Source organism: Amblyraja radiata, chromosome 12 (assembly GCF_010909765.2).
Source record: "Amblyraja radiata isolate CabotCenter1 chromosome 12, sAmbRad1.1.pri, whole genome shotgun sequence".
In the NCBI taxonomy this organism is placed as follows: Eukaryota; Metazoa; Chordata; class Chondrichthyes; order Rajiformes; family Rajidae; genus Amblyraja; species Amblyraja radiata.
In genome coordinates this window covers 36,935,442-36,960,899 of record NC_045967.1, presented here as the reverse complement: position 1 = coordinate 36,960,899, position 25,458 = coordinate 36,935,442, and the positions used below count along the sequence as shown (strand labels likewise).

General features: G+C 38.8%; 1 protein-coding gene across 1 annotated transcript; it reads right to left on the bottom strand.

Annotated features, from left to right (window-relative positions):
* Positions 1-9,982: 9,982 nt before the first annotated feature.
* On the bottom strand, positions 9,983-24,272 carry LOC116979082. Its single transcript, XM_033030531.1, has 11 exons — positions 24,251-24,272; positions 20,430-20,598; positions 17,140-18,603; positions 15,572-15,664; positions 15,349-15,453; positions 15,132-15,250; positions 13,548-13,742; positions 13,270-13,432; positions 12,697-12,862; positions 12,512-12,606; positions 9,983-12,023 (listed from the first exon to the last, which is right to left on the bottom strand). The coding sequence occupies exons 2-11, from the start codon at positions 20,584-20,586 to the stop codon at positions 11,938-11,940; spliced, it is 2,643 nt and encodes an 880-aa protein (XP_032886422.1). The 5' UTR covers positions 20,587-20,598; positions 24,251-24,272; the 3' UTR covers positions 9,983-11,937.
* Positions 24,273-25,458: the final 1,186 nt, after the last annotated feature.

The window sequence follows — 25,458 nt, the reverse complement described above, 5'->3', positions numbered from 1 at the left end:
TTAACATAGGGCGTGCATTGCTCATTTCTTAAGAACTACAAGAGAATCTAAAGAATGGTGGTTGAATCACAGATAGGCTCTTGGCTGGGTGACGCTTAATATTACTGACCCAAACATTGCAAAAGATCAGTAGAAATATTATTTAGAATGATTTGTGCATTATTTGAAAGAAAAGCAAGTGACTGACAGATGATAGAAAAGTCAGATGAAAGAAGAGGGATCTGTGCCATTAGGATGGTCGTCATTTGAACCATTTTGCAATCATTGTCCTGGTGAATTGCCCAATAAAGATTGTTGACCATGGCCTTAAACTAAAGCCCCTGTCCCACTGTACGAGGTAATTCACAAATTCTCCCAAGTTTTCCGCTGATTCGAACTCGGAGAATGTCCGTAGCGGAACCGTAGGAGTTCGTTCGAGTCTCGTAGCGGCTCGTATGAATAAAAAGTTACAATTATTTTCATCACGAGTATTTTTTTACTCGTGGGCATTTTTTACAGAGATGAAAAAATGTCACGAGTTTACCGGGTGTCCCGAGTACCTACCGTTAGCATTACGAGCCGCTACGAGACATCCACAAACTCCTACGGACCCGCTACGGACATTCTCCGAGTTCGAATCAGTGGAAAACTCGTTCAGTGGGACAGGGGCTTAATTATACCGGGCACTTTTCTGGTGATGGGAAGTTTTTTTTTATGAATCATTGTACAGGTAGTAAAGTGAAAAATTAAGATCAAAACGGTGGTGCAGCTTAGAGAGATACTGCCCCAGAACTCCAGTGAATTAGGTTCAATCCTGACCTCAGGTATTGGCTGTGTTAGGTTTGCAAGTACTCCCTGTGAACACATGTATTTCCTCCATTGCCCTGTTTTCTCCCTTCATCCCCCAAAAATGTGTTGCATGATAGTTAATTAGCCACATCTAGCGAATGGTATGTTAGCATTCATAGCAAAAGGATTTGAGTATAGGAGCAGGGAGGTTCTATTGCAGTTGTACAGGGTATTGGTGAGACCACACCTGAAGTATTGCATACAGTTTTGGTCTCCTAATCTGAGGAAAGACATTCTTGCCATAGAGGGAGTACAGAGAAGGTTCACCAGACTGATTCCTGGGATGTCAGGACTTTCATATGAAGAAAGACTGGATAGACTCGGCTTGTACTCGCTAGAATTTAGAAGATTGAGGGGGGATCTTATAGAAAATTACAAAATTCTTAAGGGGTTGGACAGGCTAGATGCAGGAAGATTGTTCCCGATGTTGGGGAAGTCCAGAACAAGGAGTCACAGTTTAAGGATAAGGGGGAAATCTTTTAGGACCGAGATGAGAAAAACATTTTTCACACAGAGAGTGGTGAATCTGTGGAATTCTCTGCCACAGAAGGTAGTTGAGGCAGTTCATTGGCTATATTTAAGAGGGAGTTAGTTGTGGCCCTTGTGGCTAAAGGGATCAGGGGGTATGGAGAGAAGGCAGGTACAGGATATTGAGTTGGATGATCAGCCATGATCATATTGAATGGCGGTGCAGGCTCGAAGGGCCGAATGGCCTACTCCTGCACCTATTTTCTATGTTTCTATCTTCTTCTTGCGTTTGAGTCAGCAGAAGTCTGCAGCAGGGTGCAGCTATCCGGTTCGACATCCGTAGCTGCCCGCCCTAAAACGGGCGCATGCTCCGGGTTGGCGCCAAGCTGCTGACTCTGTTTGGTGTCGTTCGCCTGACTGAGGTCAGTTGACAGGGTCGATAACATGAGCCCCAATTAGCCACTGAAAATGACCCATAGTGTGTAGGTAGGTGTAAGTGTTTTGAGGGGAAGTTGATGAATAAAATAACTCAATGTAACATTTGATAGGCTGTCAATCACTGACATGCATTATTATTTGTATCTAAGTATGAAACAAATTTAGTTTAGTTTAGTTTAAAGATACACACGGAAACAGGTCCTTTGGCACACGAGTCCACACTGACCAGCGATCCCCGCACACTAACACTATCCTACACCCACTAGGAACAATTTACACATACACCATGCCAATTAACTTACATACCTGTACGTATTTGGAGTGTGGGAGGAAGCCACATTTCTCGGTGAAACCTATGCGGTCACGGGGAGAACAGACAGCTCCCGTATTGAAGCCGGGTCTTCGTCACTGCAAGCCCTGTAAGGCAGCAATTCAACTGCTGTGCCACCGTGTCACCCCAATTTGAATTTTGGGAAGATTCTTTGGGAAGATAACTAGTTTGTTCTGATCAGCAGAAAACATTTTTTCAATATTTCATTTTGAGTTTTTTTTAATGAAGATCATATGCAATTACATATATATTATATGTTAAGATGGTTTTATGCGAGTTGAATATTTCAACAAAAACGGAAGGATCTCTGTTAAAAATGGATCTCTGCCTTAGATTATTGGAGGAAAATATTGCAAATGCTGGAAATCCCAGACAAGTGCTGGACGTAATCAGCAGGATGGTAGAATTCTGTTTCAATCTGTTTCACTCTGTGGTGTATTGCACATGTTGACAATACACTAAGAATAGCAAATATTAGCAAATTTTCAGAAGGAAATGACTTGCAACTTTTCAAAGGCAATGAATTCCTGAGAAGGAGCACATATTTGCATGATTACCTGGTCATAAGTGAATCAGCGGAGTTCCGCAAATTAAGGTTAACATAGGCCATGCAAAGCTTATTTCTTAAGAACTAAATGAAAATATAAAGAGGTCAGGTTGAATCTCATACGGGTTCTTGTCAGGGTGACACTTAATATTACTGAACCAGACGTTACAAAAGATTAGTGGAAAGATGACCTTGAATGACTATACACTCAAGCAAAAGCAAGTGATCAGTGGATGATGGGAAAGTCAGATGAGAGAAAGAGTCATGGTGTCATACAGTTGGCCCTACATCGCAACTTGTCCATGCCAACCAAGATGCCCCTCTATTTTAGTCCCAGTTGGTCAGGCAACTAGTCTCATATAGTTACCACCCTCTGTGTTCGACAAGTTGCACCTTAGATTCCCATTCAATACTTTTCCTCTCATATTGAAACTATGCCCTCTAAATCTTGATTTCCCAACTCTGGGGGAAAAGACTGTACATTCACTGTATCTATGGTCACCGTGAATTTATACATCTCCATTGATCACCCACCAGTTTCCCACACACCAAGGAATAAAGTCCCAGCCTGCCAAACAACTCCCTCTAATTCAGTCACTCGAGTCCTGGCAAAATCCTCATAATTCTTTTCTGCATTCGTTCCAGCTTAATGGCACCATTCATATAGCTGGGTGACCAAAACTGAACACAATACTTCAAGTACAATCTCACCAGCGTCTAGTACAACTGCAACAATTCCCTGTCCATTTCCTGCACTGAGTGTTTTGCACAATTCCAGCATTTGAAGTTTCTTATGTCTCCATTTTACTGCAAAATCTCCAGAAAGTGTGCTGATTTTGAAGAGGTTCTCCTCTCTCTGATGAGAGTTCTATAAGACCCTCTCTCACTAATCCCTCTTTGTGAATGCTACTGCTCTCCTGCTCTTCAACCATTATCCTGTTATCAACCTATCATTTGCCAGGCCTTTCCCCACTTCTGCTTCTGTTAGCCAGCTTTCTCCCCCCACTCCAAAAGTCTAAAGAAAGGTTCCTATCCAAAATGTAATCTGTCCATTTCTCCACTGATGCTGCCTGACCTGCTGAGTTCTTCCAGCTACTTGTGTTCCAATTTCTCTATACTATGCCATAACTGTTAATGAAGTAGTTGGGGTAAATGTATGGCTGTTATGTGGAAATGAGATGGATGTCTAAAATATATGATTGCCATTAATATTTGTAATTAGCACATGGCAATTTCAAATTTCAGTGTGTGGAAGTGTCCAGGAGGAGCTTGCTGCCTCCTGTTCTAGGTCCTGCCATTAAATTGAGTGCAGAGCATATTAAACATTGATGATGAGAATGATGATTAAAACTGTGGGCTCCATGTCTTCAGTCAAAAAGCCCACAATGCGGTTTGAAGACCGATATCAAAGTTTCTCTCTTTTCCCCATTCTCTCTCTTCCAGCCTTCTAGTTTGGCTGTGGTTCTCTTCTAGTTTGGCTGTGGTTCAAATGGCTGCAAATTCTCATAATTATCACCGCCCGGTCACCCGGACCCGGCTCCCAACTGTGTGCCCTGACAGATTGGAACCAACCCCCGAGGTTAAAGTGACAGCATCTTTATTTAAGCCAACCCACCTCGAATGTTTAACCAGCCTGTTCAAATCCAATCTGAACTTTCCAACCTAGCCCCCACACAGCACATTCTCCTCGTTTCCTTCAATCCAGGAAGGTTGTTTAGATAGGAATGTAAGGACTGTCTCAAATTGGTTGACCACACAACTTGTAATTTGTGTAAATCAATATCGAACTTGAATGGCTGTGACTCGGGCTAATGCCAGGGATTTGATCATTGACAGGTTCGTTCCAGGCATTCTTGCGTTTTCAAGGCTGGTGCTGTATTGAGCCAATCATTAACATAGAAACATAGAAACATAGAAATTAGGTGCAGGAGTAGGCCATTCGGCCCTTCGAGCCTGCACCGCCATTCAATATGATCATGGCTGATCATCCAACTCAGTATCCCGTACCTGCCTTCTCTCCATACCCTCTGATCCCCTTAGCCACAAGGGCCACATCTAACTCTCTCTTAAATATAGCCAATGAACTGGCTTCGACTACTCTCTGTGGCAGAGAGTTCCAGAGATTCACCACTCTCTGTGTGAAAGAAGTTCTTCTCATCTCGGTTTTAAAGGATTTCCCCCTTATCCTTAAGCTGTGACCCCTTGTCCTGGACTTCCCCAACATCGGGAGCAATCTTCCTGCATCTAGCCTGTCCAACCCCTTAAGAATTTTATAAGTTTCTATAAGATCCCCTCTCAATCTCCTAAATTCTAGAGAGTATAAACCAAGTCTATCCAGTCTTTCTTCATAAGACAGTCCTGACATCCCAGGAATCAGTCTGGTGAACCTTCTCTGCACTCCCTCTAGGGCAAAAATGTCCTTCCTCAGATTTGGAGACCAAAACTGTACGCAATACTCCAGGTGTGGTACAACTGCAGTAGAACCTCCCTGCTCCTATACTCAAATCCTTTTGCTATGAAAGCTAACATACCATTCGCTTTCTTCACTGCCTGCTGCACCTGCATGCCTACTTTCAATGACTGGTGTACCATGACACCCAGGTCTCGCTGCATCTCCCCTTTTCCTAGTCGGCCACCATTTAGATAATAGTCTGCTTTCCTGTTTTTGCCACCTGTTTTTGTATCTATTTTGCTAAAATAGATACAATTGTGGATTTGTGCACCCTGCACTACTGCTGACATATTTGACGGTTAAATTTAGTTATAAATGTCATTGAAATTAATACGCAGGTCCGTACACACACAGTAGCTCAGGTGGCGAGTACGTTTATCCTGAATGTCTCATGACCTGGGCATGCGCAATTGTAATACCGAACTCGCTTATTGGAAGAGATACTGATATTGCATAATCTTAGGGAATGAATTGAATGAAATAAAAATATATTGATAAGATGAAACACTGACAAATGGAATGAAATCAGTATGAAGCAGGAATGAAATAGAGGGCTGATGAATATCTTTCCAAACAAGTTAATTGACTTTTTTTTTTAAAGACCATGTCATCTGGGTCAGACAGCAGAAGTGATCGGGCATGCGCAATGGTGGCACATGTCCAGAATAATAAACGAAAAGGGGAAAGGAAGTGGAGAAACTATTTTAATTAAGGAAGTAGTATCATGGGAGGAGGTAGTGATATTGATACAATGGATTCTGATCTATTTGTGGAATCAGTTGATGATTTAAACAGTTTACTTTAGTTTAGTTTAGTTTGTTGTCACGTGTACAGTGAAATAAGGACAATTGCAAAAGTTTGAATGCAAGTTTGTCCAGGTGGACTAGGAGAAAGAAGGTAAAGAAAAAGTAATTAGATGAAGAGTGGTCGATATTTAAGCAGTTATTTCATAATGTTAAGCAGATATTTATCCCAATTGGAAGGAGACTTTCAATGTGTCCATGCCGACCCAGATGCCCCATCTATGCTATTCCTTTTTGCCCAGGTTTGGTCCATATTCCTATTCATACACCTGTCCAAATGTCTTCCTTTGGAGTTTGTTCCATGTACATACCACCCTCACATTAAGTTTTTCCATTCTCACCTTTAACCTATGGCATCCATTTCTTGAATCCCATACTTTGGAAAAAAGACTCTCTGTATTCATCCTATCTATTCCCCTCATTATATAATAATAATAATAATAATAATAATAATAATAATAATAATAATAATAATAATAATAATAATAATAATAATAATAATAATAATAATAATAAATCCTTTATTTCGAACAGACTAAAAAATAAAAAGCAAGTATGAAACAGCATACAAAAAACAAAAAAAACAAAACAAGAATATTTATAAAGTGTCATAAACAATATCTATAAATAAATGAATCGTATATGACCGAAAAGGAGCAGGAAGAAGCCAAAGCTTATTAATTCCCACCCCTTATTTACCCCTGCTTATAATTATCGTATACAAATTTAGCAGCTATAAACACCTATTTCCATATGTACACTAAATTAATTGCATTTATACACGAATCAAATATTTGCAAAGCCATACAAAAAAAGAGAGAAAAAAGAAAAAAGAAAAAAATCATCCTGTACTATACAGTATCTATTAGTGATATATTTAACCCATCACCCTATAATCACCCTTCCCAATACAATCAGTATAACAAATAACCCACTCAAAATAACCTCATCCCAATATCCTTTTAAAAAAGTGTTTTTGTACATCTTTTTAAACTGAATTATGTTTGTGCTAAGTTTTATCTCCTGTTTCAAACCATTTCACAAATTCATCTTGCAGATAGCTCTGCACATACTTTTAAGAGTTGTTCTGACATTGAGTTTTTTTAAATTAAGTTCCCTTCTCAAATTATACCCGCCCTGTCTTTCCATAAACAGTTTTGTATATTTCCCGGAAGTAAATTATTTCTTGCTTTGTACTTGATTTGTGCAGTCTTAAATTTAACCAGATCGGTGAACTTCAGTGTATGTGACTTTAAGAATAATAAATTGGTATGTTCAAGATATCCAACTTATCCAATCCAATATGATACTTATTGCTCTTTTTTGTAATGTGCATAACGGCTGTAGGTTGGTTTTGTAGGCGTTACCCCATATCTCCAAACAGTAACTCAGATATGGCAATATGAGTGTATTATACAGAGTATGTAATGATTTGTGGTCCAGAATATGTCTTGATTTTCCCAATATTGCTATAGACTTTGCCGGTTTTGCTTTGACGTGGTCTATATGTGGTTTCCATGGAAGATCAGTGCATATCTATAATATCACCACTCAATCCTACATTCAAAGGAATAAGTTCCCAGCCTACCCAATCATATTCTATAGCTCAGACCCTCAAGTCCTGGGAATATCATTGTAAATTTTCTTTGTACTCTTTCCAGCTTAATGGTATCTTTCTTACAACAGGGTGACCAAAACTGAACACAAAACTCCAAGTGCGACCTCACCAGCATATTGTACAACTGTACCATAACATCCCAACTTTTAAATTAAATTCACTGACGATTGAAAGCCATTGTGAAATAAGCTTTCTTCCTGTGCACCCTTTCAGGGAATTATGTATTTGTATTCCCACATTCTTCTGCTCTACAGCAGTCCCCAAGGCCCTACAGTTCACTGTAATGATTCTGCCCTGGTGTAAGAGCTAGATAGGGCTCTTGAAGATAGTAGATTCAGGGGATAGGGGGGAGAAGGCAGGAATGGGGTACTGATTGTGGATGATCAGCCATGATCACATTGAATGGCGGTGCTGGCTTGAAGGGCCGAATAGCCTACTCCTGCACCTATTGTTTATCGAAGAGATCACATCAGGAGCACAGTTTTGGTCTCCATATTTAAGATAGAACATTGTTGATTTGGAGGCAATGCAGAGAAACTATGCCTGCCATGTAGTTGGCCAGATATCAAATAATGACGAGGGGTAGCACATGAAAGAGATTGAGAACCTCAAAATTCCTGCACCTATTGTCTATTGTATATTGTTTGGTCTCCTAATCTGAGGAAAGACATTCTTGCCATAGAGGGAGTACAGAGAAGGTTCACCAGACTGATTCCTGGGATGTCAGGACTTTCATATGAAGAAAGACTTGATAGACTCGGTTTGTACTCGCTAGAATTTAGAAGATTGAGGGGGGATCTTATAGAAACTTACAAAATTCTTAAGGGGTTGGACAGGCTAGATGCAGGAAGATTGTTTCCGATGTTGGGGAAGTCCAGAACAAGGGGTCACAGTTTAAGGATAAGGGGGAAATATTTTAGGACCGAGATGAGGAAAACATGTTTCACACAGAGAGTGGTGAATCTCTGGAATTCTCTGCCACAGAAGGTAGTTGAGGCCAGTTAGTTGGCTATATTTAAGAGGGAGTTAGATGTGGCCCTTGTGGCTAAAGGGATCAGGGGGTATGGAGAGAAGGCAGGTACAGGATACTGAGTTGGATGATCAGCCATGATCATATTGAATGGTGGTGCAGGCTCGAAGGGCCGAATGGCCTACTCCTGCACCTATTTTCTATGTTTCTATGTTTGACTTCCCAGAATGCAACACCTTATGCCTATCTGAGTTAAACGCCATTAGCCATTCCTTGGCCCACTTTGCCAGCTATTGAAGAGCATGCTGCAGTTTTTGATAACCATCTTCATTATGCCCGACACTACCTATTTTAGTGCCGTCTGCAGCTTACTAACCATCCCTGTACATTCACATCCAAATCGTTAATATAGATGACTTACAGCAATGGGCCAAGTACTAATCCATGAGGCACACCACTGGTTCCAGGCCTTCAGTTCAATAAACAATCTTTGACTATCACTGTATGCTCTAAAGGCTACTCTGAAGCCAATTCTGTGTCAAGTTAGCAAGCTCTTGCTCTAATCATGCAATTTAACCTTCGAGAGCAGCCTACCACGTGGATCAAAGATCTTGCTGAAATCTATATAGATTGTGTCTACAACCTTGCCCTCATGAACCCACTTGGTTTCCAGAATGACAACTTGGGCAACATGGACAAGGTGGGCTGAAGTATTTGTTTCTATGCTGTATTGCGCTATGACCTTATAATGTTTGATCTTCTTGTCTGTTGAGAGGTGTCCTCTTTGTAAATATTTAATTCTACAGGGTCACAGTCCTACACTCAGAATGTTGAAGTGAACAATGCAGAGTCCAGGATATTAAACTTAAAGCCCTGGACATTCAAGACAGCTGTGTGGGTTTGATAGCCGCACATAAGCATGGTTGCTGCAATTACCTGCTAATTTCTCATCTTTTTATTTCTGTCAGCACTAATCCTTTGACTTTATTACGTTCTGTTAAATAAGTTCGCAATGTTGTAGATTTTACACAACATAAATCATTCCTCTGTGCTTATTCTGTCCTCTGTGCTAATCTGTGCCAGTTCAGTGCTAATTAACCAAAATGTTGCCTTGTAAACCTCACATCTCTGCTATGTGGTCATTTGTTTCAAGGTGATTTTGCTTTTGTTCTACAAAAACATCATCATGGCAAATAAATCTGTCACAGTTCCCATGACCTTAATTTTATGGCTCTCTATCCACTGACGTCTTGTCATTAACTATCTTCTACAGTGCTCCATACCCTTTGTTATATTAGTGTATTCATGACTTCTTAACATTGTACAATAGGAGTTCAAAAATAATCATAGAAAATGTTTTCACTCATGACCTCTCGGGCTTAATCTTTAAAAGCCAGTGTGAGTCCACCAGGGAAGTAGTACATTAAAATGTAGGACTATCATGTTTCACAAGGGTGTCTTTAGATCTAGTTTGTATTCAGTTAATAAGTAAGAAGTTAATATGTAAGTAATTAATGAGGAAGGAAAAATTAATTGACTTTGTATTCTTTATTGACATAATATGAACAATTACACAGTGGAAAAGATTTACAAAGATTTACAATCATAAAAGATTGATTTTCTACATTGTTCAATCTTCATCTTATGAACTACATTTTCCAGCAAAGTTCATGTTATTTGGCACTCAAGCGTGTTGACGTAGTCAGAAATTTGCTGAGAAATTCATCCTGGTCAATAGAGTAAGGTATCGCCATCAAACTCTGCTCCTTTTTCAAATTTCAACTCCAGTGAAGTCAAAAGAACCAAATCTGAGTGCACAACTAGGTTGGAGTATTTCCAGACAATTGTGTCCATTACAATAAAGGCACATGAGAACAACTAATAAATATGAGGCAATGATTAATGAAAGTTGTACCTCCAGTTACCAATTCTTTCAAAGTTCTTCAAAATAAAACAAAAAATGTTTTAATCATATGTTAAATAGCCATAATTTAAATAATTTAAAATACAGTATCATTTCTATATATACAGAATCACTGATTCTTGCTGCACAGCAGGCAATGCCTATATTGACACTTGGAAAGTGCCATATAATTAGTCCCAGTCTTACCCCTTTAGATTTCTACTATTCAGTTATATATCCAATTCCCTCCTGAACGTTACTATTGAATCTGCTCTGCTTCAAACACATTTACCACAAAATCCTGATGATAAAGCATTACAATAAAAAAGATCAGATAAAAATATGATGTTCTAGGATTCAGACTATTAGCATTATGTGTGTCCTCATAAAAGTCCTTATGATATAGGGGAATATTTGACCCATTGAGTCTATGCTGCCTCACAGAGCAACATTTCAATACCATTTCCTTGCAAACTATTCTCTTTCATATGTCTGCTAACCTCCACTAATTTTCCTGCCACACCTACATTAGAGATGCCTTTTCCTTATGACTTTGCTATTTACTTTACAGATTATTTTTGTTTTCTATTAAAATTTGTGTTAACAAAAGACAGTTTTATCACCAAACCAGAAGAAAAAAATGATTGCATTATTGATTATGATTAATTTATAAATAAATACATTTGTCACAAGGAATATGACTGGAAGGATAAAATAGAGGTAGATTTTCATATGCTGCTAGAGTCATGGAGTCATATAACGATACAGTGTGGAAACAGGCCCTTTGGTTCAACTTGCCCACACCGACCAACATGTCCCAGCTACACTCATCCCACTTGCCATGTTTGATCCATATCCCTTCAAACCTGCCCTATCCATGTACCTGTCTAACTGTTTGTTAAACGTTGGGATAGTTCAATTTTCAACTATATCCTCTGGCAGCTTCTGGGCTCAAAAGGAGGGATTGGAATGTGATTATTACTTGAACAGTGTTTACAGTATTTTTGCATTTTATGACAGATTTAGAGCATCAGCAGTCTTTTAATTTGCTTTTGATTACATTGAGATGTAGTAATATTCATGCACATTGCAGTAAGAGCATTGCAGCTGCATCTCCTAATTAACGATACAGTTTCAAATTGCAAATGCAAGGATCTGCAGATTTATGTTTCAGATCTTCAGTTCATGAATTCAGCACTACCCTTTATAGAAATAAGCACTTTTCTTTTTTACTTTATAATAGCAGAATGGTAGAATTATTGAAATGACATAATTTCATTAAATATTCAGTTATTAACTATTGAATGCAGCTTCAATTCAGAATTTTGTATCCCTTTCTTATAAAGTGCTTTTTTTACATGGCAAACTAATACCTGATAAAGTACAACAAAACATTGTTTCCTGTGTACTCTAAGCTGAAAGGATCCCACAATAGGTTATTGCATGGCACATCTGTCAAATAAATAACAAATCAATCTAATATGTAATGGACATTATTTCCATTCTGTAACCAAATTTCGGTAATTTCCGTATCTTGATTTGGTGTCTTCTGAAAATTTCTGTTGGTTGAAATTTGCCATTAATCAACTTTGTTCTTCACTTGCTCAAAAATCTGCAGGACCTTTGCAGCTGGGACACATCCTTCTCTTAAAATAGTGATTCCGTCTGAAAAATATTTTAAAAATTCTGTTAGAAACCAACAGCAGAAACCCATTATGGTTGAAGTGGAAATGAACTTCGGAAAGCACTGATATCATTGAATTACAGAAGATCTCATTAAAGTCAGTCTCTCCAAAAGCAAATAAACATAATTCTCAGCTGGAACTCAGCTGTTGAAATGAAGTCAAGTTACATTTGCACTTCTCTGTGAAATTCACAGCTGCCAACATGATTTGCACTGCATGTTAATAGGACATCAATTGATGTAGCAAATTCAATGACAGAAAACTGCTCAACACTAAATAAAATATCTGACTTTGCCAGCCAAGCCAATAGAAATCACATCTTAACTACTATGATAATATGTTAAATATGAATACTGTGTAAGTTTACGGTATAAATTCATAAATATTAAGGTTTAAATTAATATAGAATTATTGGATAAAATCCAACATGGTCAGTAAACAAAAATGAACATTAACATGTGTAAATACCTTCATCAATCTTGATGCAGTTGACAACAGTCGACGCAACTAATTCATTGGAACTTCCATCACATAAAACACCATTGATCTTGTGCCCAAGACGCCTGTTAATAAACATGTTAATAAACATGTTAATACACAGATTGAGATAGATTAGTGCAATAATTGACAAAAATATAAAATTTGGTACATACGAGATAACCATGTCGTGATGGATGCTGTCAGGCGCTCCACTAGGATTTGCTGAAGTAATGGCCAGTGGTCCAGTCATATTCACTAGATGAGCTGTCACAGTGTGGTCAGGAACACGGATCATGATGCTGTCCTTCGTGCCAACACGATCATAGGCGGCACCAACACCTTTGGTAAATGACACAATCAGATTACCATCATTCATAAGGTTAAAGGTGAGGGAGGAAAGATTTAATAGGATCCTGAGGGGTAACATTTTCACACAAAGGGTGGTATGTATATGGAACGAGCTGCCGGAGGAGGTAGTTGAGGAGATACTATCGCAGCATTTAAGAAACATTTAGACAAGTACATGGATGGGACAGGTTTAGAGGGATATGGGCGAAACACAGGCACGAGGGACTAGTGTTGATGGGACATGTTGGCCGGTGTGGGCAAGTTGAGCCAAATGGCCTGTTTCCACGCTGTAAGACTCTATGACTCTATTTCCATAGAATCTATTCTTGCGCTCATAGTTCTGAAAAGACTGGCTGCTTAAATAAGAATCAAAACACTTTCCAAAACATAATGCATACCTAATTTCTTCAGCCACTCTCCTTTCTTTACAACACAACTGATGCCGCCAGGGTAGACCTGGTTCATGAACTCCCAGAGCAATGGGCTGAATGGAGGTCGCACTGCAGCAAGCTGGTCCAGACTGGAGATACAAATGCAGATTGGCTTCTCTGCAGGACGCTCCTATAGCACAGAGAGCAATACCACATTAGGAAGCTGACAAAGGTGCTTTGTGACAGTTAGTATATCACTGACTCAGATAATGCGTTTAATGCTTTATTTATTTCCGAATCCTTACTTTTATGTTGTATATACTTTCAATGGCATCTGGGTGCTTACAGGAAGCAGCAAGGGCATACACTGTATCAGTTGGAATTCCACACACATGGCCTGAATCCAAGATCTTTGCAATGGTTTGTAGGCCACTAGTCAGACGTGAAGAGACAGTGGGACAAGGTGAAGACTTTTCAAATTTATTTCTGATTTTTCCTGGCTGTGGTTGAGAAATAAAAAGTGAAAGGTATTTTAGAAATACTTTGTCTAATTGACATGGTATAGCCCATTCTTTTTTCTAATATTAATGAATACACATGGCCTGAGATGCAGTCTTCAGATGACAACTTACAAATATGTTACAAAGCAATCTGAATTATAACAGATGTTTTTAATAGTATAGGTATTTATAATTGTTCAGCTTTCTAGAACAACACTCATTAAATTTGTAATGCCTGCAATGAGGTCCTGGCAACATCCTCCATCAGAGAATCCCATATCCACTTTTAATATCAAATTTATCCAAGTAAGCTGTCAAATTATAATCATGTCATCCTGCCATTTCTTAATATCTGTGTTTAGTCTGTTTCATTGTTTTACTCGTGTAGGTTTAATTACTTAACTAAAAATAATGCAAAATTGAAATAACTGAAAACAGCATGCATTGCTTTGAAATAAAACATGATTTACGTGAAAGCATTTCTTTGGTTGACCTCAATCCTGTTATCCCACCATCTGAAGATTTAACCCTCAAGCCTACAAGTTGGATTTCACATTTTTGGCATATCAAATGGGCGCAACATTATGCCTGAACACCAAATCATGGGTTGCCACAAATATTGCAAAATTGGGAGGACTTTTCTTTAATTCATCATTGTTCTGGTGCAGTTCAACATCACCGGTTGCTGTCTCATTCATACACTGCCCACTGGAAGGAGCTCATAGATAGAGTGCTCTCTCCATGGTAATCATAGGGGAAATGGAGAGAAGAAGTGGTAAACAGCGCAGATTGTGGAGGTTTAGAGGGATATGGGCGAAACACAGGCATGTTGGACTAGTGTTGATGGGACATGTCCCATCACAACGGTGGAGAAACAGAAAGGGAGAAAGGAATTCCAAGGGGAAGGGTCAAACAGCCGTGGTGTGCGGAAAGCCCTGAATAAGCTACCTATGCTGATGCTGTAATTTAAACTGCACTGCCTGTCCTCAAAAGAACACCACATGTAAATAAATGTTAGGACATCAGTAAAATTAGTAAAAAGACCCTTTAATTCACCTATTGTGCTTAAAATACTGTGTGGTTTGTTCCTTGTTTTTCCTGTGAGTAAAATCAAAGGTTGTGAAATTTGGATCATTTATTGTCAGAAATTTGATGGGGAAATGCAGTCATGTATGGGTAAATAGCGACAGGAAGAGGCACATTCAACCTCCCTGTGGATGGGGATTTCATCGGTTATGGTACAGTGAATTCAATGCATGGAAAACAACATATGTTACCTACAATGTACACAGAAAAAGGCTCAAGTGCTTTCTTTCTAATCTAATTCTTAGGCTGCATGGTTCAACATATTGGTACATGAGTAATTCTGGAAATAAATAGATATCTTACAGCATTTGCCTTGAAGATGGGACCACCAAGAGGAATTAACTGTTTCCCAAACATATGGTTAGCCAAAGAGGCAGCTGCTCCGTAAACACAGACGAGACTGAACAAGGCCAACATCACACCTGTGGGGTAAATGGTGGAGAGAAATAAGTTTTAGTCTATACGCATAAAAATTAGACGTACTCTAAAAAATAAAAAGATCTTTTAAGAAGTTACTGACCTTCTAAAGGAAGAGGCAGCTTCTCCAAGGTGAAGAGTAGAAAGCAGATGATTATCACTTCCATGATCACTGTGGTTATCAGCAGCACTATATTGATATAAGCAGCTGTGTGTGTGTGACAGAGGGAGAGAGAGAGAGAGTGAGAAACCATACAAACAATTTTCCATGAAGAACAAATAATGAAGTGCATGGTGAAAATGGAAATTGCCATCAAAAGACTTACCTAAGACAACAAGAAACATGTTGACTACAAGGAATGCAATGGCTCCTGCAGTGAATGCACCATCAGAATTGGTGTCAATATTCACCAACTGACCTGAAATATGTAAGTATATGTACTTATGAAACTGAAACTTAAATGTGGAGTTTACTACAAGTCAATATAAAATCTACGTTAGAACATGAAATTGTGGCTGGGAATTTCCTGCAGCCACAATGATAAGGGATCTTTTTTGCAAATGTTCAGCTAACGAGAACTGGCATAGCTTTTTTCTTTAAAAAGAGAAACATTTTGTGTAAAATGTTAATACATATGCAATAATATTCTCCTGCTGTTATTTTACCAGAGTGTTAATCTATTTTAACTGTTGATAAAATAATTATAAAAAAGATATGATATAGTTGTTAAACATTCATAAAACCTCCAGAACAAAAGGTGTTAGTTGTGATAGTTTTATTGCACAATAATAACATAAGACTTAAGCACCTTCTATCTACTCTATGAACCATGAACATATAAAGTTGGATAAAGGATCTAGCAGTAAGTGGACAAGGAATATTAACTTTCACTTAAAACTATGGTCTTCAATTCTTATTACCGTAGACAGTTGACAATAGGTGCAGGAGTAGGCCATTCGGCCCTTCTAGCCAACACCGCCATTCAATGGGATCATGGCTGATCATCCCCAATCAGTACCCTGTTTCTGTCTTCTCCCTATATCCCCTGATTCCGCTATCTACTAAATAAAGCTACAACCACAAGTTTAATTAAATGCAATAAGCATGGATATATAGATTGGAATTATTTCACCCAAGTCTTAAACATGCTCCCATGTGTTATCCATGCTGCCAGCGTAAGCTTGTGTCTCTTGGGTTCAATTGAGTTTCAAGCCTTGATGCCAAGAAAGTAAAACTGAGCAGGTTGCAAGCTGCAGCCAGGGAGCAGCTGGCAGATCCTGAAAGATCATCCCAGATTAACCTAATAGCCCCAGTCCGCTTATCTTTTCAAGCCTGTTCTACAAACACATCTAAAGGAATGAGGTTGTGGTGTATATGCTCACCAGGACTAAGGATGCAGATGTGAAGTGTATTTGGTTTGCCAGCTCGGCATAGCTACAAATTATCCCTATACTTATTGTTGAGTCTAGGAGCAGAGTGGGACATCTTGAAGTGCAAGCATCCGACCTTCAAAACTTTTCTGACTAATCCCTTGCGAGGCATAGACATTGAAGTCCAAAGAATGCTAACTCACACAATGCTAACTCACACAATGCTAACTCACACAATGCTTTAGCCAGCAGCTCCTTGCAGAACCATTAGCTGTATTTATAAATGACACTGCCTGTATTATATTTTTCTTTATAAACTGGAAGCAGAGTGCAGAAATAAATAATAAATAAACCTATTACATTGTGGTTGTTGTCATCATGAGTGGATATATTTCTCAATGAAAGGGATTATACATGCCTAGAAATTAATTCTGACTGCCAATTATTTTAAAGTAAATAAATATGTTAGACGTCAACTTTCATGGATTTCACGCGCATTGTAACATTGCATTGACTAAAGTACCTGCAAATCTAAGCCAGGCCCAGGTTGCCCAGATAGCTGCATAGCAAAATGGTAGCACGGAGCCAAAACGCCTTCCTCCTCGAACTTGAATCCTGGATACGTAGATTTGGAAGAGAGCTCCAGGGATCAGCACCCAGGGAATAGTGAGATGAGCTTGGAGCTGGTCCATATTTGCACCCTGAATGGCAGCCAGAGCTGCTAGCCCATTGCAGATGTAGAACAGGGCATCTGGAAGCTGTACATCAGTAGAGGATGGGAGCTCGTCGGCTTTGGTGAACAATTTTTTCATGGCAAATAGAACATTTTGAAATGTTTTTGTGGAGAGGACCTGGGTTCCAATAGGAATCAATGCCTTTTCTGCTATGGAGTTGATCAGACTCGCAAACGTTATGTAAAGGGACAAGGCCGTGTACATTGAGCAAATCGCACCAAAAAATCTATAGTATGGAACATTGTCGATCTGAGGAATGGTGGAGATGGTGAGTAGAATGAAGAAGCCATTGTGGATTATTTCAAGTTTGCTTCTATTCAGAGACATCAGACATAAAATCAAAGCGGTGGCCAAAAAAAACCAATTGCCAGTCATTCTGATTCTTACGGTATTTAATATATCACCATTGCTCAGAACTGAGAGAATGAACTCCTCCCAGGACTTCACAAGCCAGAACATACTATGTACACCAAACTTTGTGGCAAAGTAGACATCAGTACGTAAGTAGCTATAATAGCTTCCATAAAGCTGTGCAATAGAATTGATACTGACCCACACTGCTCCCACATAAAATGTTCTCATGTACCCAAAGCAGTAAAAGGCAAAGACAAAGGGAGAAATTACGCTGCATAGGTTACCAAGAGCCATTGGCTCTGCATATTTAGTATTCTTCTTCTTCTCCTCGCCAAGGCTCTTGGAAGAAGAATTGTCATTTGTCCCTAGAAGCAGAACATTAACTAATGCATTGCCAAACCCAGGAAGGACGTATCTCTGCGTGACTCCCTTTAAAAGTAAGGCAGTGGCTCCGTAAAGCCCAAAGACAACTATCACTAATTCAAAGATTCCGGATACTATTAAAGCCCATTGGCTAAAGAGGCCGATGGCCTCAAAAATTAGTGTTATTGTAATGGCCCCGAACACAAAAGGCATGATATAATTAGTTGTGGCAGAACAAAAGGACAATATAAATGCCACACTGATGTATGCTACAAGCCCAGCAACAGCTGACTCCCTGATTGGGGGCATGGTCACATTTAGATTACTAATTGGCACGCTGCTGTTTATTGGATATATGGTGGTGGCTGTCTCATTCAGAGGGGAATTGGCTCCCAAAATAATCCGAGTTGCTCCAAAGCTGCTCCACAGAGCTGAGAATGCTATAAAGGCTGTGCCTCCAAGATGGTCATACTTTCTGAAGGCCATTAAACCAGCAAAAAGTTGTGTCACTCCGCCAATCAGAATAAGGTGAACTCCTATAAAACATAAAAATAAAATATTTAAATACCATTGATTCCTTTGAAAGGTCTCTTAATTTCAAACCTATCATCTTAAAGAGTGCCATGAAAAGTTAACACATTCAAAAGACATTTCTTAAAAAGGGATCTCAGCATCAGAATTATTTAAGAACAATCTTTGAAAATCTCCTATTTATTAATTTAAAATGTTGGGCTTCTTAGAAGTTCCTTTCACACTGTTACAAAATTATAGCTTTAATACTTGGCAGGCAGATCGCAACTGACTCCAAACGGGAGTGAAGGACGATGCATAGAGAATGCAAGCTCTCGATGCTGGGATTTGACATTGCATGGTGTATCAATTGTTAGGCATTTGAGAGGTGTGCAATATAATTTGTTTTGGGTCAGATTAACATCAAGGGAACTTTGAAGTAAGATGGATGCTGCACAAGAATTATAGACAATTCAGAATCAAAGTGGCACAAGACTGCTTACTGCAGAATATTTCAAAGTCTGTTTCAGCAGCAAACAGGGCTAACAGCATTAGTGTTATTATGAAGTGAAAGCAGACCTGCACTCATGCCCAGCTGCAGTAAAATATTACTACATCTTAATATCGGTGTCAAGATTCTAAAGGGATTGTCGGAATGATAGATAGCCCCTTAGCAAAGCAATAATGATGTTCCATAAACATTGATTAATTTGACTTTCTTCAATGTTGCTTCATAACATATTCTCTATGTTGTACTAAAGGATATGGGAATAGATAACAGGAGCACATTTCTGGGTGGGTTCTCCTGATTATTATGCATGGCGTCAGCAAAGGAACTGTGGGACCGCTTCATAATCAAAAGACATATTCACAATTTTTGGGGCTATTTTAACTGTTCCTCCAATGTTACTCCAATGAGTTAGATATAGCTCTTTACTCCTAGGGCTAACGGAATCAAGGGATATGGGGAGAAAGCTGATTTAGGATGATCAGCCCTGAACATATTGATTGGTGGTACTGGTCAAAGGGCCGAATAGCCTACTCCTGCACCTATTTTCTATGTTTCTACGTTTACAATCAAGAGAATGCCTGCAGAATTATGTCTCCATTCAATCAACTGGAAGCATCGTCAGAGCAGCAGAAGAGATAATTTAGCTCTAGAAATATTGTTTGTTGCAAATGGTGCTCCAATCTTTTCTCCTCAACTCTGAGATTAACATTTGATTAATATTTTCAAAATTCCCTTTGGTATTAAACAAATATGCAATAGAATAAATTTACAAATACTTGTTTGGATTGTAAAACAAATAGCATTACATTTCAGGGAAATTAAATCCTCTCAATTCAAACCATTTTTATTCATGTAAGGGATGTGGATGTCATTGGCAAGACTTGCATTCATTGCATATTTATAATTGCCATTGAGTTGGTGGTTGGTTCCCACCTCCTTGAACTTTTAAACTCCCAATTTATCTCCCCAAACTGGAAAAGGTTTTTGACCAGGTGTTTCATGATCTAGATACATTGACAGGAGGCTTTGTTAACTTGGATCTGAATCTGTAGGTGGTGGATTTTTATAAGTATCTGCTATCCTTGCTCTTTGAGGTTGCAGAGTTCATGGGTTTGGGAGATGCTGTTATTACATCCTCAGGGTGTAGCTGCAGTGCATTTTGTAGATGGGACAGTCGGGAGTGTTCTCTCCCTGACAACCATTGAATTCAGTTGTTACTTGAACAACATCACAACAAAATATTTCAAGATTGTTAATATAAAAAAAATTGTTTCCTCTGGTCTATTTTATTGCTATCGTTTTCAGTCACCAGTTACAACGTACTGCAGTACTATTACTAACCTGCCAAAATGTTTTCAGTTCCATTAGCCAGAACATTTGTATTCACTTGTGCAAAATTCTGCAGAGCTACAAGGAAGGCACTGATCACGTTGGCCAGAAGCCCAAGGACTCCTGGCTCGCTGTAAAAGACAGCAGCAAAACCTTCTGGACTGGACATTTTGTTTTATATCTAGAATAAATGAGTAAAGAAATATTATGATTTAGTAAAATGCACAGGCCATCGTCTTTAAGTCTAACATGAATCAAATTACAAATGGAAGTCATTAAGAACGTGACATCTCTCATTATCCAAAAATAAATCAAACGTTACAAGTATTACAGTTCATAAAAATAAAATAATAATATTAATTGAAGTGAAGTGTAGGAACATAGCTATGATCCCAAACAAAGTATTAGCATTTTTTAAAGTTTAGGCGTTGTTTTTACAAATGTGATTGTGCCCCTTAATATGAGGCTGCACTAGAGACTTCATAAAAAATAATTAAAATTCCATTAACTTGCTTTATCAAATCTCACTTTGGCAAAATACAAACTGCAATCAATTTTGTGCACATTTTCACAGCACCACTAAATCTATTTTTTTTCTATCCCTTTGTCTTTTTCTCTGTATCCCAATCCATCCTTTCTTTTCTGTCTTCTCCCATTTTTGTCCACCATTCTCATCACCATTAATATTTTCCTCAGCTTCTTTTTTCCCCTCCTTGTCTCCCTCTAAATTTTTTTATGCCCCAGTAAATACATTTGGTTGGTAATCCCATGAACATTCTCATCTGCAAATGTCTCTTTGGACTTCATCAAATGACTATTTGTTTGCTCATGAACAAACATTACCACTCCTGATCATTATTATGGATGTTACATTGACATCACACCTTTGATCAAAGTTCTCCTGACTTACTGAAGCCCCTCCAGATGATTACACCTACTCAAAATGTGGTGGCACATCTTATCACCAAATCGCACCTCGACCTCCGCTCCTTTCTTGGATATTTTCTCCTTTGAACTCCTTTGATCTTATTTCACTGCTCTAATTTCTCTTTTAAAATCTGGTTGCAAAGCCCCATTTCAGGTTCTTCCTGGAATTACTTCATTTTCTCACAGAGCTTCTTTTCTGAATCTAGGTAATTTCCCTCTCTTTCCCAGCTCTCCTTGCTTTCATATCCCATGATGATCTCATCCCTAACTTTTTCCTCATTATATATTGCTCAACCACCTTTAGGGATATCCCCTTGAACTCCATGGCCTCTCCACTACTAAGAATGATCTCACTATTTCTGCCTTCACTTGGACGTACTCCATCATTTATATCCCCAATCCCTTGTGTTTCTATTCTAGGAATGAGGCCCCTCTTTTGTCATTTTACTTCCAAACTTTGGATTGCCAAATATTTGATGTTCCATTTGCCACCATACTTCTCCACCTGTAACCTCCTGACCTCCATCTTTGGTTCTCCAGGAAAATCTCTCCTCTGCACTATGATAATCAATGTTCTTTTATCTTCCTTTATTCTCTCAAGGCCCAGGTTTATATGCTGCAAGTTATCCACCCTTCATTAAACATAATTGGTTACCGATTCCTCTCCCTGGAGCCTCAAAACTGTCCAGCACTCCAGACTATTCTGGGAGCAAAGGTAAGCTTCAAATCTTATTCTCTGGCAACAAACTATCTCCAAAGTGTATGGGAGCTCTTTGATCATTTTATCAATTTCCATTCAGCACATTATGTTTCTTTCTTTTGCATATTTAACAATCTGAGCCCTTTCTTCAAACCCTTGACTGTTGTCCACATCCTTATGGAGCTTTCTGAATATATATATATCACCTGTGAGATGTCTTTCGCAACCTTGATGCCTTTCCTATTGAACTGCTTAAGTATGAATCACATTGCAGACCCACTGCTAGCTATTATTGCAAGAAGGATCACGATCCAGAGATGCTGCCTGTCCCGCTGAGTTACTCCAGCCTTTTGTGTCTATCTTCAGTTTAAACCAGCATCTGCAGTTCCTTCCTACACATTGGAAGACATTCCTTCTTCACAGCTCAGTTCCAATTCTTTTCAAAATCATTTTCCACCTTGACCTTTATTTTTCACGTACATCATGCTCCATACTTTGTTTCACCTCTCTCACTCCCTTAAAATCCTGCTGCCAAGCCCCACTCTTAGTCACCTCTGTCTGTCTTTCCACCAGCTCTCTCCACTTGTTTACTGCCTTATGCTCTTTATCTTTATCTAGTATATTTGCACTTTTGGTTATGTGCGATGAAAATCAAAACCAATGCTTTTAACTCGCCACCTATCCACCCTGTTGCTGTCTCAAGCTGTGCCAAGTTAGGATATAACTTGCTAAGCTACCCATCAGAGATTTGCTATATTTACCTCTGTGGCACTGTCTATGCACCTGAACACCATTAACCGCTGACAATTTCAGACCTTCCTTTAATACCCTAACTATTGCCATTTTTTTTTTGTGACTGACTTACCACTTTTGGTGTATATCAGGTGCATCTTATTTCTTTAGTTCCACATAATTCCTTAGCCATCTTATTACAGAATGGCGTTGGATTTTGTTTCATAGATAACTTAAATTTGAAACTGTAAATCACAGTTAAAATTACCACTGGACCCAATTTCACTCAATCTTCATCATGACCACCAACACAACAGTGCTCCTCCCCCTTCCACGTTTTCCTATTTATATTCGCCACACTTTCCATTTTAGGGCATATCATCCTCAATCCCCTTCAATTCTGAATTAATGGATTAATGTTAATTTGCAACCACTCACCCCCCCCTCCCCCCCCCCCCACCCCCCACCCCCACAAACACCATCTAACAAGCCACTTTCAACTATTCCACCACACTCGAGAATCCTTTAAATAAAACTTATTTGCTGCCTTTCCATGTTTTACCGTTATAAATAACCTCAAAGAGTCACAGTGCAAACAAAAGTTGCGATTAGCGAAAAAATGTTGTTCGGGCTGTTTGGAAAAGTGATCTAATCTTTGAGATTTTCGTAGGAAATTCAACAATTGGAGAGGTTGAAATAGAAGACCGGAAAAAACCCACACAATTGTGAATTTGGCGCCATCTAAAGGGTTTGAAGAAAATGTGCACAACATTCACTGTCAAGTTCCCCATCGCCATCCATCCCCGAAGCCACCATACCCGCGATCGCTGTAAAATAATGTGATAACTGCATTAAACACCGCAACAGCAAACAATACAACTCAAAAACTACGGTGGGATCAGGAGATCAGAAGCAAGAGCGGGAGGGGGAAAGTGTAAGGCAGATGCAGTCTGACCGACGAGGACTCCAAGAACTCGGTAACATTTATTACGACTTTATTACAGCACCCTGCAAATAAATCTGAATGGAAAAAGTGTCACCAAATCATTGAAAGTATCTGTCTGTGTCTGTGTCTGTTTCCGACGCCGATATCAGCACAAGCATTAAGTTTATTTTGTACTATCTGTAATCGATGGTATAATTGACTAATTCTTACTTTAGAGAGAGAAAAAATGCGCTCCAATACATTATTATAATTATTATTCACGAAATTATTCACAAAGTAAATCGCATTGATGTGAGCCAGGCTATGTGAAGAATTTGAACTGTCATTTCCACACACTGGTTATCTTCTGCTGGAGAGATATTAAGATATTGAAGCCAACGATATTTTACATATTTGATATCAAAACGTGTTAAACTGTAACATATTTAGAGCCCTTTAAAACGACATATTATTTACGGCCGATGTTTGAACCACTGAACTGTTTCAACGTTAATAAAGTTTATATCGAAAGCATTGTGTATCGCTTACATGCAACGTTTCAGCACCGCCTTCCTCTTTGTCATTATAAGTCTTCTGGATTCCGTTTTATAGCGGCCCGGGAAGAGGAAATCGATGCAACTGTGTTCCCATAATAGAACCACCCCCAGGGGCTCGAGTTAAAAATAAACCCTGACGCTTCGTGTTTCGTCACACCTTTAATTACAAATATGCACTCACATGTCAAAGAACACTAACTCCATCAGATAAGTGGAAAACTGAAATCTGGAAACTCATTGAGTGCTCATGATTTTGGAATGAAGAAGACATTTTCCGTGGAACTGCCTTGGGTGGGGGAGTCATTGTTCAGTTCAGTTGTTCAGTTGTTATAAAATCCCACGTAGAACACGTTTTAATCTCAAATGCATTATTATATATATATATATATATAATAATAATAATAATAATAATACATTTTATTTAATGGGCACCTTTCAGACATCTCAATGACACCTTACATAGATAAATAGGAATAAAAACATATAATCAGAATAAAATAAGTAATAAAGACATCACAGAGACACAAATTAAAAACAGAATTCAATCCAAAAAACAAAATCAAAAACACACTGGGATTTAAATTAGCGTATAAGCCGTCGCATTGAACACCAATGAAGGGTCTTCGACCCGAAACGTCACCTTTTTCTACAATATTTCCTATTGTTTTCACTTTAAACCCGGAAAATACTTTACTTTTGGCACTCACTTTCCCTAAAAGTGCAATGTGAAACATCTCCAATTCAAGCAGATTTTTGCATAACCAGTGATACTCTAAATCTTAATTACAGCTTTTTATACTACGGGGGCGAGATGCTGTCATCAGTTTGATACAGCTGCCCAAAGCATATACAATATTGCAGGAGGTGGAAATCTGAAACATAAATAAAATGATCTTGCGTTGAAGTTGGAAGGGGGCAGTGGGTAAAGCAGAAAAAAAACTTAACGGAGGAAAGAGGATGGTGTGGGCTGAAAAGGTTTAAAAAAACTGGTGGAGATTAATGCAGGCGACAGAATCACTATCTGAAATTGTGGTGACTAGGGCGCTACCTCTGCGGTCAGTGCTACGGCCCCAGCACTCCACATTACACCTCAATGATTTGGATAAGAGAACTTAATGTAATATTTCTAAGATTTCCAAAGACACAAAACTGAGTGTGGTTGTAAGAAGTGAGAAGGATTCAGAGGTTTCAGACAAATGT

Bases quoted from the DNA above. Each gene is read 5' to 3' on its own strand.
- LOC116979082 (XM_033030531.1), bottom strand. From the start codon at position 20,586: ATGTCCAGTCCAGAAGGTTTTGCTGCTGTCTTTTACAGCGAGCCAGGA. The intron at 12,863-13,269 runs GTATGCATTATG...CATTTACCAAAG, and splicing joins AGAGTGGCTGAAGAAATTAG to GTGTTGGTGCCGCCTATGAT. The intron at 12,607-12,696 runs GTATGTACCAAA...GTTTATTAACAG, and splicing joins CATCACGACATGGTTATCTC to GCGTCTTGGGCACAAGATCA.